General features: G+C 36.7%; 1 protein-coding gene across 3 annotated transcripts in view; it reads left to right on the plus strand.

Moving 5' to 3' along the window:
* FYB1 (FYN binding protein 1) overlaps positions 1-20015 on the plus strand; it is a 157966-nt gene that overhangs the window by 115690 nt on the left and 22261 nt on the right. For all 3 annotated transcript variants that reach the window (XM_088023518.1, XM_028097973.2, XM_028097972.2), the window contains exons 4-11: positions 4642-4688; positions 6929-6948; positions 7394-7428; positions 8390-8510; positions 12606-12765; positions 13275-13419; positions 18289-18311; positions 19551-19617. In XM_088023518.1, coding sequence (XP_087879644.1) covers positions 4642-4688; positions 6929-6948; positions 7394-7428; positions 8390-8510; positions 12606-12765; positions 13275-13419; positions 18289-18311; positions 19551-19617 — 618 coding nt within the window. The remainder of the gene's footprint in view (positions 1-4641; positions 4689-6928; positions 6949-7393; positions 7429-8389; positions 8511-12605; positions 12766-13274; positions 13420-18288; positions 18312-19550; positions 19618-20015) is intronic.

Raw genomic sequence — 20015 nt, forward strand, 5'->3', positions numbered from 1 at the left:
TAGTCTTTTTGACTAATATTCTTTTTCTAAAATGATCATAAACAAGTCACTTTGATAACAAACATCAATTTAGTTTCTTAGTATTGCTGGGACATAATTAATTCTTCAAAAAAAAAATCAAAGTCCTATACATGACTGGAATTATCCTAATAGCTTTCTAAAAATGACAGTCATAATAATAAATTAACTAACAAAGTGACAGTGTCTTATAGTCTCATAGTAGAAAGAGAGCCGTGCAAGCAATTACTCTATAATTATAGTGATACAGAATAATCAGTATAATAGAGCAATGTATGACACATAGAAGCAGCAACTGCATGGGCCTAGGGCGTTGGAGATGACTTCGCAGAGAAAAGAGTGTTTCAGGAGAGGCTAAAAGATTAAGAAGAGCCACAAACAGGGGATGATAAGGAGAAAGATTATTCTAGGAAGGGAAAACAGAGTGGGCTAAGAACGGAGGAACAAGAAACAGAGTGTTCAGAGAGTGAGTCAATATTAATATAATATGTGAAAAAAAAGATGATATAAGAGGATATATGAAAAATAAAACTGTAAAAGAACAGGACTGAGGGACGCCTGGGTGGCTCAGTTGGTTAAGCATCTGCCTTCGGCTCAGGTCATGATCCCAGGGTCCTGGGATTGAGTCCTGCATCGGGCTCCTTGCTCAGTAAGGAGCCTGCTTCTCCTTCTGCCTGCCACTCCCCCTGCTTGTGTGCTCTCTCTCCCCCCCCCGACAAATAAATAAATAAAATCTTAAAAAAAAAAAGAACAGAATTGGTCATAAGAACCTTGTATATCATGAAACAGGCTGTAGATTTTATTCTGTAGAATGTCAGTTTATTTTGACATCTAAGGTATTTACACCTTGTGCTTTTAATTAATACTCAATTCATTAAAGTTAATAATGCAAAGGCCTAATTTATTTTAAGTACTTAAATTCCCATAACTTGCTATCTTATTTATACATCTAGTAATTTTTATTTAAATAAGAATCGTTATTGTCAGTGGGATCTTTGACTAATGATTGGACATCTCAGGTTAAATTCTTTCAAATGGATAGTTACATTTAAAAATTTAGTTTTAATTAAGTTTAGTTTTAAACTTACATGTTTTACACTGCATGGATAAATCTATATATTGAACTTTTTAAGCATTTCAAAAACCTAACTGAACAAATTTAATAACTGCACTAGGTAAAATCTTCCCCCAAACTTAAATGACTCTTATGAATCTATCAAAGCATGTCCAGTTCTCTTAAATATTCTAATTGTATTTGCAATGAGATTTTTCTTATACCTTTTAAGAAACATATTTATTTTGAAAAATTTTATAAAAGGCAGAGAGAATAGTATAATGAGCCTCCATGTCCCCTGCACCAACTTGAACAATTATAAATTCATCACCAATCTTGTTTCATCAATACCCCACTCACTTCCCTCTTTCATATTCTTTTGAAACTAATACCAAATACATACAATTCTATTCATGAATATTTTAGTAGGTATCGTTAAAAATTAGGGCTCTATATATTAATATAAAAATCAAGTCCATGTTCAAATTTCCAATTGTCTCTTTTTAAGTTTTTTGAATAAGAATCCATATAAAGTCTACACATTTTCATTGGCTTATACATTTGCAATTCTCTTTCAAGCTATAAGTCTACCCTCTATCACTTTATTTATTTATTACAATTTATTTGTTGAAGAATCAAGTTGTTTGTGGGCATTATAGTTAGCCACAGTCTAGATGTTGCTGAGTGCTTCCCTAATAGGACATCTTACGTGTTCCTCTCTCCTCTGTATTTCCTGTAAATTGGTAGTTGCAGGTAGAGGTGACTTAACCAAATTTAGTTCTAGTTTTTTTGGTAAGACTACTTCTTAGGTGATGGTGTATTCTTTTATCAGAAGTCTGTAATGTCAGGTTGACTCCTTTTTTGAAATGAGCAGCCATTGACACTCAACATTGACACAATCAAAGAACCCATACTTTTCAACTAAACTAAAAAGCCTAACAAATTTTAAATTAGTTTGACATATCTAACTGAATATTTGCTAATGTAACACATCTCTTAAATATTACAAATTCTTAAAATATTGAACATAGGTATACTCTCCCATGATTATAAAACTTATTTCACAAATTTTTGTACCACAAATTTTATTTACTTCATCATTTCTGTATTTCTGTATTTAACTCTGAATCTCTCAAGGACTGAAAAGATTCACTAAGGGAAATAAGTGTCTTTTTATGACCAAGCTAATGAGTTGATTAATTGGGCCTTTATACTTACCTAAATTAAAAGCTAAAGCACATGTAAGTGAAATTTTAAATTTTCAAATTTGTTCAGAAGTAAGTTTATTGGGTCAGCAGTTGATAACCATATATGCTTACCATCCCAGGTGGAGACTGAAACATGTATGTCTATGGCAATTCTTCTTAAGCCACAAGTGTACCCACTGAGCTTGTTTTTTAGTCTAAGGGATAACAAGGCACTTCCAGCCCACATTGTTCAAATGGGGTTAGTTTTGCAATCAGCATCTGTTGGGTTTAAGTAACACTCTTTCCTAATTCTTTAAGTGGCTTGAGTAGTGAACATGAGAGTGATATAATCATATTTTGCATTAGAGAGATCATTTTAGCAGCAATATGGAAAAGGGACTGTAAGGGTGGAGAAGAAGAGCAATGCTCATCACTAGAAGATGGGGCAGATGGCTACTGCAAGAGTCCATGCTAGTGATGATATAATTCTGTCCTTGTGTCTAGCAGGAAAGAGGAAAGAGATGGAGGGAGGAAGTGAATTATAGGAGACATTAAATATATGGAACCAAAAGAACATGATTAATTTGATGTGGAACTGAAGAAGAGTGAGAAACAAGGATGACTTTGAGACTTAGGTGGATTTGTGGAACTTCAGTGCCATTCACTAAGATAAGAAACCTAGTAGGAAAAACAGGTTTATGTTGGGATAAAAGAAGGCAGCCTCAGTTTCTGCAATGTTAATATAGAACTGGCTGTGGGACATTCAAGTAAAGATGTGTATATATGAGTCTGAAACTCAGAAGAGAGGCCTGCACTGGAGATGTCAATGGAAGTCACCAACACTAAGAGAACAAATGAAGCTGTAGGTATATATGCGACCTTTCAGGGACAGATGTAGAGTGGAAAAAGAAAGGAAGCCAAGACCAGAACACAAAGGAACATCATCACTTAAAGGGGAAGTGAAAGGGAAATAAGCCCACCAAGGAAATTGTAGGATGGTGGTCAGAAAGACAAGAAACAAGCCAGGAGAGATTTCTTATGGAAACAAAGAAGACTCTAGGAGGGCAAAATGGCCACTACTGTTAAGGGCCACAAAATAATCCCATAATAATGCAGGTTGAGAGGTGTCCTGTGGATTTGGTAAGTGAGTCCTCTAAGAGTGGTTTCAGCAAAGGATCGGCAATAGAAGCCAGAGTGTAGTCATGAAGAATTGAGCAAGAGGAAAAGAAGTCAAGTCTGTGAGCAGAGACAGCCTTCTCCACTTTGGCTGGGAAAAGGAGGACTATCTGTGGTAATGGGGAGGACTTAGGTAAAGAGAAGGGTTTGGCTTTTATGAATGGGACTAACTAACTTGGGCTAAGGGAGAAAACAAATTGTGAGATATTTAGGACTGGGGAGTGAAAGAAGAGGAATAATAATAATATAAATAATATGATGACACAGAACAAAGAAGGGAAAGGGGGTAAAACACTGATAATTTCGATAGAATTCAGAACACAGGTGGAAGGAAATTTGACAGAAGGTAAGGATAAGTTTGGGTTAAAGGAATATATTTTTCTTAAGAGAGTTCACATCCAATAACTGCTATTTTATCAGTGAAATAAGAAACAAGATCATATGATTATAGGGGAGAGGAGAGGGACAAGAGATTTGCAGAAAGTAGTGAAGGTTTTGAATAGCCACTGAGAAGGATGATGGGAGAAAATGCTCACTAGGAAAAGGTATATGAGATTATAGAACAGTGTTGAGGGTAACATTGAGACTGAACGCCATTTGTAATATCAAGAATCAGTGAAATAGCAGTTTTTTCCAGCTATGTTAATCAACCTGAGGAGAAAAATAGAAAATCTATATGGTTGCATAAATCATTAGGGATTTGTGGGGCCCAGGTATTAACTGTTAAGAGCGGTTGGAGTAAAGTGGTTTGGAATGAAGCACCTTGGAGTCCAAGCCACAAATGATGGAAGTAAAGCCAGGTGGAAAACATCTGGAAAGAAGGAGTCAAGGTTTAGAACTAATTCTCTTTGGTATCTATATGATAAAAACAAACAAATGCCTTCAGAATCCCAGAATTGAAGTATTAATATACTGCGATTTTAACAGAAAACATATTACTGCCCTGAAGCAATGGATTAATTTTACATGTCCACTATGAATACACAGAACTGTCTTCAAGGTCCCTGATTTTCCATGTTTTTGCCTCCATAGCAGCATAAATATGAGGCGAAAGCCCATTCTAATAACTTCCGATGTTTTAAATCAGAGCAGAAATTAAAGAAAAAAGAATAATTTAAAAATAATCCTTTTATTCTTTTTCATTTTTCATTGTAAGGTGAGCATCTATTTGCTCCATTTTTACTTTCTCTTCTTTCCTGTTTTCAGAAGCCCTGTAAATGAAGAAAGTCAAGATGGTATGATGCTCTCTGATGGTAAGGGGCAAAAAGATGTTTTATTTATTTATTTGTTACCTCAGATACAGAAATTTGAGTTAATCATTCTGATAGGGTCACTACTGGGCCATTGTCATCATTGGTCCATGCAAGACCCCTCTCTTGTTGTACTTATGTATGTATTCCCTTTTACCTCCATGACACATTCCCTTCTCTCTATTTCCAACCAGAGACAAATATTCTAATATATTTAATGTGTTTGTGTCTGTTTGTACATATTCTTTGCATACTCTTATATATGTGTATATATTTCAATTTACATAAACATTATGTTATAGCTCACTCTACTCTTTTTTTTTACACTCAGCATAATGTGTTTTAGGGGGCTCACACATGTTGCTATATGTATATTTAATTTGTTAACTACTGCACAGTACCCCCATGGTATTATCCTATGCATTTGCATTTTACTTCCAATTCACTGGTACTTACAAATAATAATTCAGTGTATGTTCTTGTCCATATTCCCATGTGGACCTCTGAGAGACTTTCTTTAAAATATATATCTAGTAGTGGAATGGCTGTTCATAAGCTATGGAATATTTCATTTTAACTGATTAGGACTAGAGTGCTCTCCAAGAAAGCTGCATCTGTGTGTACTCCCATCAGCAGGGCATGAAAATTCCAAGATGCTTACCTTTCACCAATATCTGGTATTATTCAGCTTTCCAATTTCGAGTCTCATATGTATAAAATGATATCTCACTTCATTTTCATATTTCTGCTTCTAATGGGTCTGAGTACTTTGTGTATTAGCCTTTGTGGTTTCCTCTTCTGTAACTTGCCAGTTCATATCTTTTGACCAGTTCATATCCTTTGACCATTTCTGTCTTGGAGTTGATCTTTTTCTGGTTGACTTGCAGGAGTTCCTGTGTTTTTCGGTATTAATCCCATGTCAGTTGCAGACACTGCAACTATCTCTTCTCACCCAAGCTGCCTTTCACTGAACATAAATGAATTTTGATATAATCAAATTAATTATTACATTGTAACTCGTGTTTTAAAGTTTTAGTTAAGAAATCCTATCCCTAAAAATTAAAAATATTATCTCCTATTTTCTTCTATGAACTTCATCCCTTATATCTGAGTCTTTGATGTCTTTGCAGTCCACCTTTGAGGAGTTAGTAGAAACCCAGATTTACTGCCTCATTTGTGGAACCGGTTTTCCCATTACCATACTTTGAAATCCATCATTTTCTCAATCTTCTATAATGCCATCTTTATACTACATCAACTGTATAGGTGTGTGTCTATGTCTGTATATGTGTGTATTTGTGTGTGTAATAACTGTGTATATAAGAGTGTGTATGTAAATTTATTCATCTGTCTCTGAGCTCTCTGCTCTATTCTACTGGTCTATGTGTTTCTATACCAACACCACATTGTTTTTATTACTATTACTCTAGATTATGTCTTAATATCTAATAATTAGCTGATATCACTAAACACTTGAACTGCAACTGACATGGGATTAATATCTGAAAAACATAGGAACTCTTGCAAGTCAACCAGAAAAAGATATCAACTCCAAGACAAAAGTGGTCAAAGGATATGAACTGGCAAAGTATCTTTTTTCTTTAGAGAGAGAGAGAGAGAGAGAGAGAGAGAGAGAAAGAGAGTGAGCCGGGGGGGAGGGGCAGAGGGAGAAAGAGAGACAGAATCTTAAGCAGGGTCCATGCCCAGCTTGGAGCCCAATGCGAGGCTCAATCTCACGACCCTGAGATCAGGACCTGAGCCGAAACCAAGAGTAAGCCTCTTAACCAACTGAGCTACCCAGGTGCCCCAGTAAAGTATCTTTTTCTAAAAAACCTAATTAACTTGATTTGCTTGATACATAAATCCAAATCGTTGGGAACAAAACAATAAGTCAACAAGTGCAAACTAGTTGTGATTTTCTGATAATACCTTTGTTCCACACAAGCCCATAAAACCAAATGCACATGCCTTTCATAAAGAGGATAAAAAGTCTTCATTATTTTTTGGCCTTTGCATTATTTTATGAAAGCCAGTGAGATGATCTTACAGTTAAAGTACAAGTACTGAAAAGGCCATAGTAAAGATCTAAGCCACATATTCTATTTTTACTTATATATCTTTGATAAAGCATAAGTTCTGTTACATTATGAACTGGTTTGAATATATTATGTCTAATAATTCTGTACTAAAGTGCTTTCTAATTAAAGTATATTCAATTTTACTCTTTTTTAAAAATGCTTTAGGTCCTGGAAATCCAGATGAGGTCAGTTTTTTTTTCCCCTTCTGATATTATACAGCTTAACTAAAATACTTAACAATTACTGTGATTCATGTTCTAGTGACATAAACCAACAAATGAAAACCGTTATGAGTAATAATGATATTTTACCATTTATAATATTACTTCATCTAAAATGCTTGAGACATTAAACACCAGTCATTAAACTGACTCACAGGACTTTTGTAGCACTGCACATAAACTTAAGTCTGGCTAGACATCTGAATTACATAGCAGAATATAAAAAAAAGATCTTTCTGTGCTTACTCTTCCAGTCTATCTCTTGCAAGAAAAAAAAATATTTTAAACAAGACAAGTTTACATACACTTAAATTTATGCTTGTTTTGCTAAGTATTTGATCAATGTAATATGTGTATGTTCCCTTTTTGAGTAATTAATATTAATTATTATTAATGTTTTCCTTGACAGGAACAAGACAGTGAAGGAGAAACATATGAAGACATGTATGAGTTACATTTCTTTTTACCATGATTTCATCCCTCTAAAATGAATATTATGGTTTCTATGAGGGAGAATGGATGGATATTCAACATTAAGGGGGAAAAGTTTTATTGTTCAAATGACTGACATATAATGATAACCTTTATTTCAATACAAAGGAGTAAAGATTCTTTCTTTATTTGTCTAAGAATTTTATGGAGGACTCTTAAAAATGTTCTTCTGTGAGAGGCCAGCGACCCACAGCTACTGCGGCCGGGAATCACTGAGCCAGGAATCTGTACTTCTTGTTCTCATTGTGTCCTTGGGCAAATGAATTTATCTTTATGTTACAAGTTCCCCGCCTAGACAGTGATTCCCCTCACAAGGGTGCTATGAGAAATAATTTACCACAGCACCAGATGGCAAAGTTTCAACCTGCTAAAGCAGAAAGATGTTAAAAATAGCTCCAAAATGGGTTTCTGGATAGACCAGGACTAGCAAATTTCTTGGAAAGTGAGGGAAAGGAGAAATAAATGTTAATTTGTTTTTTCTTTTTTTGATTCAAATATCTTAATTTTCTCTACCTGCTTCTTGTACAACCAATTCTGACAACAGTTTTTGAACTAAGGTTTCCATGTATGTGCATGTTCATGCCCTGTACGTGTGAGTGCATGCAAGAGAGAGAGAGAGAAAGATTGTATTCATGCCGCCGATATGCCACAAGAACAGGGCCTTTATAAGCAGTGTCTCCCACTGGCTAGCACAGGTTGTGAGGGGAAGCAGAGCCTTTGGAAAGTATCCTCATTTGTATGCCTCCTACTGGATTTAAGAACAATCTCACACACCCAGAAATTTTGACAACCCTTGGTTTTTTACCTTCATCTCTACAGCCAGATACTGTTTTCTGTTGTGGGTAGAAACCTCTGAGTATATGAGCTGTAACATATCAGTGCTTGCAAACAACCTAACAATTTGTATCCACAGAGAAGCATCCAAAGAAAGAGAGAAAAAAAAGGAAAAGGAGGAAAAGAAGAGATTAGAGTTGGAGAAAAAGGAACAAAAAGAGCGAGAAAAGAAAGAACAAGAAATAAAGAAGAAATTTAAAGTAAGAGCTTGCTTGCTGATGGGTAAAAAAAAAAATGATCTCTTTTTATAACTTTCACACAAAAGGGGCACCATTCTTTTTTTTTATTTTTTTATTGTTATGTTAATCACCATATATTACATCATTAGTTTTTGATGTAGTGTTCCATGATTCATTGTTTGTGCATAACACCCAGTGCTCCATGCAGAATGTGCCCTCTTTAATACCCATCACCAGGCTAACCCATCCCCCTACCCTCCTCCCCTCTAGAACCCTCGGTTTGTTTTTCAGAGTCCATCATCTCTCATGGTTCCTCTCCCCCTCTGACTTACTCCCCTTCATTCTTCCTCTCCTGTTATCTTCTTCTCTTTCTTTTTTCTTAAAATATGTTGCGTTATTTGTTTCAGAAGTACGGATCTGTGATTCAACAGTCTTGCACAATTCACAGTGCTCACCGTAGCACATACCCTCCCCAATGTCTATCACCCAGCCACGCCATCCCTCCCACCCCCAACCACTCCAGTAACACTGTTTGTTTCCTGAGATTAAGAATTCCTTATATCAGTGAGGTCATATGATACATGTCTTTCTCTGATGGACTTATTTCACTCAGCATAACACCCTCCAGTTCCATCCATGTCGTTGCAAATGGCAAGATCTCATTCCTTTTGATGGCTGCATAATATTCCATTGTGTATATATACCACATCTTCTTTATCCATTCATCTGTCGATGGACATCTTGGCTCTTTCCACAGTTTGGCTATTGTGGACATTGCTGCTATAAACATTGGGGTGCACATACCCCTTCGGGTCCCTACATTTGTATCTTTGTGGTAAATACCCAGTAGTGCAATTGCTGGATCGTATGGTAGCTCTAATTTCAACTGTTTGAGGAACCTCCATACTGTTTTCCAGAGTGGTTGCACCAGCTTGCATAAAAGGGGCACCATTCTTAAAAACTTACATGGTGGGAGAATTACTTAATTGTTGTTTCCTAAAAAAGTAACTATCTTCATAACAGTAATTATTTTGCCCAATATACTCCCTTATCCCTGCACTAAAAATGTAATATGATAAAGTCCAAACAAAATATGGGCAGCTTAGAATTAGTGAGCACCTAGGAAATTTTATGGTGATTGAGTGAATGAATACTCAGTTGCTCAAACCCATCTGGTCTTTCATCATTTCACATTTGATCTTAACCGGCTTATACTATGAGTGTGGAGCACACACGCAGATATGCCTGTGGCATGTGTCACAATGGTGCAAGGGACACACATGTCTCTGGATGACCCAGACCTGTCTCAGAATAAAGTTGCTATGAACTACTCTAACTGCTGTTGTCTAGACCTGACATATTTTTGCCTTTATTTTTAGCTTATGTACATGTTGACTTCTGACACCCACTCTTTCTCATCCCTCTTTTTCAACCTGGATTTCTGACCTCTCTCTTCTCTGGTCTCTGATTTCTAATTGTATGACTCCTATTACTACCCCCAGTGCTACACTGGCAGGCTAGCCTCTCTTGATTACACCATCTTTGATGACATGGCCTATCTGGCACAGGTCTGGTGTGTTAGCTGTATTTAAGGTGATGATATGAATTACAGAACTATTCTTCACTATAAAAGTATTCATGTCAAGATTCCTTTAAACATTTAATTCCTCTGGAACATTTAATATTATGGTTTGAGTTATAAAAATTTGATTTCTATATAACTCCCCAGTATAGTTATTGTACTAAAACAAAGCTTCAACAGCATGGTGCTGGAAAAAACATAAAGCTTTGAGTCAATTGGACAGACGTGGATTTAAATTCCAACTGCCCATATGAGTTATGTGATTGTGGGCATATTATTAAACTTCTCTAAACCTCAGATTCTTATTCTTTTTTTTTTCATTTTTGGTTTTTGTTCTCTAAAGTGAGAATAAATGATACCTCTCCTGAAAGTTTGTGTGGAATTAATTAAAATAATGTACGTAAGACACTATATCTGCTAAGGTTCTCATTAAATTTTGGAAAAAGCTTACTATATAATATATAGTGAGAGTATAAGCTTATATATATAAGTATATATATAAGTAAAATTAAGATTAAAGCATGACTGTTTTACTCATACAGATGTATGGGTACCAATGTTCATATTTTTCAAGTTGCAAATATGAAAATTAATTTCTTTTTTTTCTAAGATTTTATTTATTTATTTGAGAGAGAGAGAATGAGAAATAGAGAATACGAGAGGGAAGAGGGTCAGAGGGAGAAGCACACTCCCTGCCGAGCAGGGAGCCCGATGCGGGACTCGATCCCGGGACTCCAGGATCATGACCTGAGCCAAAAGCAGTCGCTTAACCAACTGAGCCACCCAGGCGCCCGAAAAATTAATTTCTTAAACAAAAGTTTTCATAACACGTTTTATGAAGGGACTTTATAATTTTGAAGGAATTAGGTGAAGTTTCTTTTTGTGTTTCTTTTGGAGGAATCAATTTTTCATTGTTTTATTCTTTCATTCAAATAATATTTTTTAGTAAGAAAAAAATAGGGTATGGAAATCTTACCACTAAATATGAACTCAAAGTTTGTAAAAACTAGGACTTCACAAGCTGTATTCCCTCCACAAAAATGTTAAAAGATGTTAAAATTAAAGAAATTAAATAAATGTGAGACCTTACAATAGCACCATATTTCATTAAATCTATGACATAAAACATTTCACATTTTCAAATTCTGAAAGTCAGATGCATCTTAACATCATTGGCATATCATAATTTAAATTAAGCTGTTTCTCTCTTAGTGGTACATAATGGATGATATGTCACAATTCATAACATCATGAGTTCAATAAAATGAGAGAGAACTTCAAAAAACCACAATGCATATTTGCATATCAAAAGATCCAAGAAATTATGTTGAAAAAGATACAAATTTAGGATTAGGCAATTAGGAGTTCAGGATTCATGTTCTCAACTAGATTACAGTAGTTCCTGTTACTCACAGGTGATACATTCCCAGACCCCCAGTGGGTGCCTGAAAACACGGATAGTACTGAATGCTCTATATACTGTTTTTTCCTTTACATATATACCTATATCAAGTTTAATTTATAAATTAGGCACAGTAAGAGACTAACAATAACTAATAATAAAATAGAACAATTGTAGCACTATATTATAATAAAAGTTATTGAATGTGGTCTGTCACTCTCAAAATATCTTATTGTAGTGCACTCACCCATCTTATGATAATGTGAGATGATAAAATTCCTACATGGCGAGATGAAATGAGGTGAATGATTTAGGTATTGTGACATAGAATTAAGCTACTATTGCTCTAATAGGTCAGAAGGAGAATCATCTGTTTCTAGACCGCAGTTGACCACGGATAGCTAAAACCCCAGAAAAATGTAACCACAGATAAGGGGGGAGTTCTGTATTCTCCTGCTGTGAAGAAACCACTGTACCATCCAGGATATTTATTTTCAAAACCTCATATACCATTTGTTTGCTATTTTTTTTATTTACAAAGCTATTTCTAAAATGTTATCTTGCTTATAGCAGGTAATGTCTACTCTGAGTTTACAGATAGACAACACCATAAAGTTGGAAGAAAAAGAAAATGCTTTTCCCACAAGTACCACCCACCACCACCACCTTCCCTCCCCTTTGTTGTTTGAAGTCTGAAGAGAACCATCAGAATAACTACACAATTCGAAGATGGAAAAAAACCTCCACCTACCAAAGAGACCCAGCCTATCCCGTAAAAACCGTAGCACCCAGCATGTATTGTCATACATAAGCAGTATTCAGTTATCAGTGGCTTCCTCTGCAAGCCTTTCACAGGCTTCTAAGGTCAACAGATCACTGCTACTCTCACTTGGACCCCAAGCACATGCTTACCTGTTCCTTGCTGTCCTGCCTCACCTCGGATTTTCCCCTCACCCCTCTTAGAAGAACACGCATCGTGCATGACAGTCATCCCCAGTTTCTAGCTCAAACCCATACATGTTGTAAATAGGCTGGTTGGCAAGTCGTGGACCTATCGTCTTTCAAAACTCGGGTCCTAAAAGATTTTCTGAATAGTAAGAAAGCCTGTTGTGATTATTGCCCCTCTTTGCAGCTAACAGGCCCTATTCAAGTCATCCATCAGGCAAAAGCTTGCTGTGATGTCAAAGGAGGAAAGAATGAACTGAGCTTCAAGCAAGGAGAGCAAATTGAAATAATCCGCATTACAGACAACCCTGAAGGAAAATGGCTGGGCAGAACGGCAAGGGGGTCATGTGAGTGCAAATTTTCCTATGACTTCAAAGTGCTAGGTTTGGGGTTTTTTTTAAGACAATATTAAATATGCAACTTCTCTTAAGTTAGGAGTAGTTAACAGAGAGGACAAAAATAGGAAAATTTAAAATGACAATGATGGCTCCATCTTTACCTCATCTGCATTATTGTTTTAGCGGGGAGCAATGTAAATATTTATATTATTCCAGGGAGGAACAAAGGGCGTTGGGTTTCTCATTGATGTTAAACGGGACGGGGGGTGGGGGCGATGAATCATGTGAGTCACTTTGGAATCTTGAAAATGGATTCTAAGCTTATGGCAAACCACAACGGCCTAAGACTTTGACAAAGTCCAGTCAAATGTGTCTACATCGGAAGCCTATGAATCAGAAGTGCATGCAAAGAAATGAAGGGAAATTTTAAAGAGCAAATTGCAATTGATATTTTATTTACAACTTTGAGATATTGAAACTACAGTTACCTGACCATAAATCATTCCTCCTGTTGGTAGATGGCTATATTAGAACAACTGCTGTCCAGATTGACTATGATTCTCTGAAACGGACGAAAACATCTCTCAGTGCTCTTTCATCAAGAGCTATTGAAGATGACCAGGAGGTATATGATGATGTTGCAGAGCAGGATGATATTAGCAGGTATGTGCAAATACAAACTGTAAAGCAGATCAGACTGTCGTCTTGTCAGAGATTATATATATATATATATTTTTTTAAAGATTTTATTTATTTATTTGAGAGAGAGAGAGTGAGAGATAGAGAGCACGAGAGGGAAGAGGGTCAGAGGGAGAAGCAGACTCCCCGCCGAGCAGGGAGCCCGATGTGGGACTCGATCCCGGGACTCCAGGATCATGACCTGAGCCGAAGGCAGTTGCTTAACCAACTGAGCCACCCAGGCGCCCGAGATTATATATTTTAAGATCCTAGAATTTTACTTTCCGTGTTTCCGACTGCTCACTATCACTAAATTACCGTTTACAATTACAGATACTTCAGTGTGGGTGAAAGGTCACTTGAAACTCCATAGTCTTTTATTTCACTCTTCAGCTGTGGGTATCAAATACTACTTAAAAAAATAATAGGCCATTTGCCATGTCTTGCCAAATGCATTGTCATTCAGAAACAAAGTTTTCTAATATTCGTTCTGATTTGAACTTAGGGCTATACCTAAAGTAAATATGATTTTGCAAAATATGGAGCATGAGATATAAAATTCAGCTCTAAAAATATAAAAATTTTTGCTCTAAAATCTCTGAATCTAAATATATTTGTTGTTCTTATTTTTTTTTTTAAGATTTTATTTATATATTTGACAGAGAGAGACACAGCAAGAGAGGGAACACAAGTAGGGAGAGGGAGAAGCAGGCTTCCCACTGTGCAGGAAGCCCAATGTGGGGCTCAATCCCAGGACCCTGGGATCATGACCTGAGCCGAAGGCAGACGCTTAACGACTGAGCCACCCAGGCGCCCCTTTGTTGTTCTTATTTGAAAAGATAACAGAAAGAAGATTGCTTTTATTTTAAGATTTTATTTATTTATTTGAGAGAGAGATAGTGACAGAGACAGCAAGAGAGAGCACAAGCTGGGACAAGGGGGAGAGGCAGGCTTCCCGTGGAGCAGGGAGCCCGATGTGGGGCTTGATCCCAGGACCCTGGGACCATGACCTGACCTGGAGGCAGATGCTTAGCTGACTGAGCCACCCAGGCGCCCCAGAAGATTGCTTTTTAATAAAACTCTACTTTGCTTTTAAAAGTAAAAAAGTAAAAGCTCAATTCACTATGACCCCTGGGAATCAACGAGGGGTCCAATTTTATTTCCATGGCCCATTCATTCCACTAGATTGGAATGATTCTCCCGGTAGGAGTCACAGGAACACCTTCCCGGGGTGGAGGAACAGAACAAGACATCCTTTCTGGGAGGAGGCAGGAGAGGAGAGGCACCATCTTCTCCCATGTACCTTTCCTTCTCATCTTTCCCTTCTCAGTCTTCTGCTTCCTTTCTCCATCCCTCCTTTTCTATCTCTTTTTTCCAGCTCTGACCTTCCTGGTCCCTTCTGCCCCTTTTTGCTTTTCCATTTTCCTTCTCCTTTCATTCCTTCCTTCCTTCCTCCAGTATCTCCCTTTCTGGGTAAAGCCATACCCCTTCAAGTTGAAGGAAAAGAGCATGAAAATCTCCAGCCCAGTTAGGAATTCTTGTTTTCCTGTGCCCTTGTTGTAGAATTGGAAAACATCCACTCTATGATCTCAAAACATACAGTCTGTGCTGGGTCTTCACTTGGGTAAAAATGAGGTCTGCGTCCTTCATAACTCACATTTCAAAGAAAAAAAAATTGCTTCAATTATCAAACATTTTAAAAATGTAAAATGATCAAAATAGTAATATACTTATAAAATGTATGAAGAATGCCGTTTCCTTCCCATAGCTGTCCACTTCATGTCATCAGTTAAACTTGCTGTGTTGCTTTCTGGCAGCTTTGTCTTTCTAAATAGCCCGCGATGCCTTCTTGTCATGTTTTGATATATGCTGCCTAATTTATGGCATATTTACCATAAATTAGGCAACATATATCAAAATATGTAATGTATGCACCGGAGTTTACAGATCATAAATTGGCTTTAGTAATCAGAAACGCTCTCTGACCTGGTTTGGGAGTCTATAAATGCCAGTTTTGAGGTCAAAGTTTTAAAAGGCCGTATTCTGAGATTTACAGAATTTTCTGTGCATGAGTATGTCATTCTGCCTATCTTCAGTGTATATACTTTATGCTTTATGTTTTATTTATTTTAAAAAATGCTTTTCTCTTCTTTTGAGATTAAAGAATTCCAGGAATATTAATTCATACATATGTATGATGCACGTACTCAGGAAAAAATAATAAATCCATGAAAAGGAATGATGTTCTTAAAATGAAGCATTATTTAATCATGATAGGCAACTATTTCCCCAAACGGATACTATTACCTTTTCCACTGTGTGGAGTCCATAGATACTGCAACTCTAGAAGACATGCTGTAATTAGTAAGCATGTAGCAGAAAAAGAACCTATTTAAGGAAATGGAGTTGGAGGAGGTGTATGGTTTTCACGCTCAATATCTCAAACAAACCCAGCGCCGCAATAGTTACTAGCATGTATGTCACCCTTATGCATAGTTAATAAGAAAATGAAAGAAGAGACAATGAAAACACAAGTTTGATGTTGGGTTTGTTTTGGTTTTGTTTTTTTTGGTTTTTTGTTTTTTTGAAGCTACAGCTGCCGCCGGGAGAGATCCCACAACAGAACAGGCTTTGTCCTTAGTAGAACAAGGGAAGATGCTGAGTGCAGCCGGCAGCTTGCCCTGGCAAGAGTAGGAGGAAGCACCATCTTCTCCTTCCCCTTCTCTAGATGCCTCCTGGGTCCTCGCATGCTTCACCTGCTCTTTCCTGATCGCTCCAAGGGTAGCGGGAGCTGCCTGCACTTCAGCTTCTGTGAGCTGACAGGAGGCTTAAAAGCACAGGTCCTGCCAGCTATCCTTCTCCCTTTTTTTTTTCCACTAAAGCAATTTCTGTAATAAATATGAGACGTTGAAGAAAAGGAAATTATACATGCAAGTACTTAATCACATAACAAACTTTGCTTCTCTGCAGGGTCCTCAAACTTCTTCCTTCCATCTTTTCCTTCCTTTCTCTTTTCTGGCACATTCCTCTCCTTACCTCCACTTCATCTGGTAAATGCTTTGTATTCCAAATAGACTATTTATAAGAAGTTGAAGAATTGCTCTAAAAATAAAATAATGTGTGGCAGCTTTGGTCCTGATTATTAAAACTCCGTTCTTGGGGAATTGGTATGAGAATCTCCAAGAATCTCCAAGATGACATGTATTTGCCAAGAATGGCAGCCCACCAAAATTGCAATTTTTCACATGATTCTAACTGCTTGCTTCACGCTCACAGGGAAGTGTCAGACAAAATGAATGTGAAAACAGTATGTAAGCAAGTGGAGAATATACTTAAACTTCATCAAAAATCAATTCCTTATTTACATATTAGGACATTTATAGCATGTTTTTCTACAAAGTTCCATTAACAAGGTATGTTTTATTTCTAAATTAACTGTAGATCTGTGTCAGACCCATTCAAGGTTGAGGAATCAGATATGAGTGTATAATTAATACTGCATGACTGTAATATCAGACCAATATCTGTTGCCGGCAGATTATCCAAAGGGCAAAAATGGTGGTTTCAAGGGGTGCAGTGAAGTGAAGACAAAACAACACTATAGAGGAAGGAAGGACGTTGAGGTTCTTATGTCAGCTCTTCTGTTAATTAAAAGTGGGTTTGGTCAAGTCACTTCATTTCTCAGAGCCTCAGTTTCCTTTCTGCAAAATGAGGGGATTAAAACTGACTTCTGAGATTTTCCCAGTTCTCACAATCTACTCTTCTTTTGCTCTAGCAGAACTCACATTTTAGTGAAAGACACAGGCAAGAAAACAGACGATTATAAAATAGGGAAAATAAAGAACGTTAGAGAAATAAATAAGAAATACAAGCAATATGGATTTAGAAAATTGAGGGCCACACTATTTACAATAATAAGAATAAAATTTCGGGGCACCTGGTTGGCTCAGTCGGTTAAGCATCCAACTCTTGATTTGGCTCAGGTCATGATCTCAGGGTCGGAAGATTGAGCCCCCACATCAGGCTCTGTGCTGGGTGTGGAGCCTGCTTAAGTTTCTCCCCCTCTCTCTCCCTGCCCCCCCCTCCACGCTCTCTCTCTGTCTCTCAAATAAAGATATCTTTTTTTAAAAAAAGAGTAAGATTTCAACTTTCTAGAAATCCTCTCCTTAAAAAAGAATATAATGCAACTGGACTAAGATAAAATGTTGTGGCTATAACATATTAAAAGAGAATTGGGGGCATCTGGGCGGTTCGGTCGTTTGAGCATCTGCCTTCGGGTCAGGTGGTGATCTCAGGGTCCTGGGAAGGAGCCCCGCATCGGGCTCCCTGTTCAGCGGGGAGTTTGCTTCTCCCTCTCCCTCAACCCCTCCTCCCCCGCTCCTGCTCTTTCTCTCTCAAATAAATAAATAAACAAACAAACAAATAAATAAATAAATAAAATCTTTTTAAAAAAAGATAATTGAATTTAATGTAATAATGGTTTTATATGACTTCTGGAATACTACTGTTGGTTGGTTGGTTGTTTTTCATAGATCTATCTATGGAATGATGCAATAATGTATAACCTAAAAACTACCTCCGGGGAAATGTTAAAAGCAAACGGTAACATTGTTTTGAAAACTTTATGTAGTACTGACAATCACTGGATTCTTATTAGGTTTGTTTTGTTTTGTTTCTTGCCTTGTTTCTATTATGATAAGGAACAATGTTTCTTCTTCTTTACATAGAACATCCTGATAACTTTGAACTGCAATGTTATTTCTCTTTTGCGTGACTGTTCAATATATGTACTTCTCTTCCTGATAGCTACATAACTCATACGCTAATTTAATTTGTTTATTATTTTTTCCCTAGCCACAGTCAGAGTGGAAGTGGAGGTAAGCCACACACTTTTATCAGCAGTTTCTTCGAGTCTTCACCATTTTTGTCTATATTAATGACAAAATGCTTTTGTTTGCAAGTAATGAGGAGGATCTTAATGTGGTACCACTGGACTGGGAGCCAATGACCTGGATTCTAGTCCTGCCCACTCAGTGACCCTAAACAAGTCACTTCTTTCTTCCAAGTTTGTTGTGGGTCATAGGGTGACACTATCTCCAGTGTGCCCAGGGCAATCTTGATTTATGCCAGTTGTCTGAGCACAATTATTAATAGCATCCCCCTTCACTTTTAGAAGTATCCTTATTTGGATAATTTATATGGTTACCTTAACTATGACTCCTAAAGACTCCTCATATTCTCATCACCAAGATAAAGGTATTTTACTAATAACTTTCAGTGCTAGAATTCTCATCCTAAAAGTCAGATTTCAAGTTCTTTGTACATATGTCTGCACAGAGAAGGTACTCAATAAACATTTGTAAATAAATATTTGTCCAATAGCAAGGATCCTGAGGGTTTACAACAAAGGGTTTAACTCTTAAAATATCACTTTCTTAAAAAGATTTTACTTATATATTTGTCAGAGAGAGACACAGCGAGAGAGGGAACACAAGCAGGGGGAGTAGAAGAGGGAGAAGCAGACTCCCGGCTGAGCAGGGAGCCCAATGCGGGGCTCGATCCCAGGACGCTGGGATCGGGACCTGAGCGGAAGGCAGACGCTTAATGACTGAACCACCCAGGCGCCCCTTAAAATATCACTTTGATTAAATGAATCAGAGCTACTGCCAAAATTCAAAAATTCACCTTTCATTCTGTTTTTCTTTGCTTATATCTTGATCAGTATCTTTTTCTGAATGTCCCCTCACTATTAATTAAATTTTTATCACCTCCTTTTTCCACAATATTTAACTCTATCACTATTCGGTTTTATTTTTTCTCATATTTATTCTCCCCTATTCCTTTTATCTCCATTGCATAGCGCCCTTTATCATTCTTCATATGTTTATTAAATTTCACCTCTAAGAATTCCTTTATAAATAATCAACAAAACAATTTACCTACTACCTATGTGAGAGTGGGAAAATAAAGTTACTTTTTAATTAAATGGTTAATAAGGAACAGGGACTTTTCTGGAGTTAAATAAGGCAGATTTATTATCAAATTTTGAGTGACTGTTACATGACCAAATTATAAAATTAACAGAAGATTCTTTCCCCCACACCATCCAAATGAAGGGATGTTCCCACCTCCCCCAGATGATGATATTTATGATGGGATCGAAGAGGAAGATGCTGATGATGGGTAAGAATAATCAGTGAACTGCTTTCTTGAAAATTTTTTACATACTGAAATTTAGTGTTGATTTTTGGTTAGAATAAAAAGCAAAAAATAGTGCTCTTTATTACAACACCAATAACAACTTGAATGTTTAATTAATAGCAGAAGTAAGTCAGAAAGTATAATTGCACCACATTTCAAGTGAAGTGGTATATTATTTGGAAGAACCTCAACAACTTTGTCAAAAGCAGTGAAATGAAAAAGAATTATCTGTTACAGATTTTTTTTCAAACTTTTCCCAATCATTTATCAATCAATAATCTCTGGAGAGTTTATCAGTTGCATGGCTATCCTCTGTATAATAATCATAGTTTTAGACAATCCAAATAAAATGAAACCTATGCTATTTTTGGCAAAACCAG

Source organism: Eumetopias jubatus, unplaced genomic scaffold (assembly GCF_037043125.1).
Source record: "Eumetopias jubatus isolate StellerSeaLion01/CBP00866 unplaced genomic scaffold, mEumJub1_p1.0 scaffold_5, whole genome shotgun sequence".
Taxonomy (NCBI): Eukaryota; Metazoa; Chordata; class Mammalia; order Carnivora; family Otariidae; genus Eumetopias; species Eumetopias jubatus.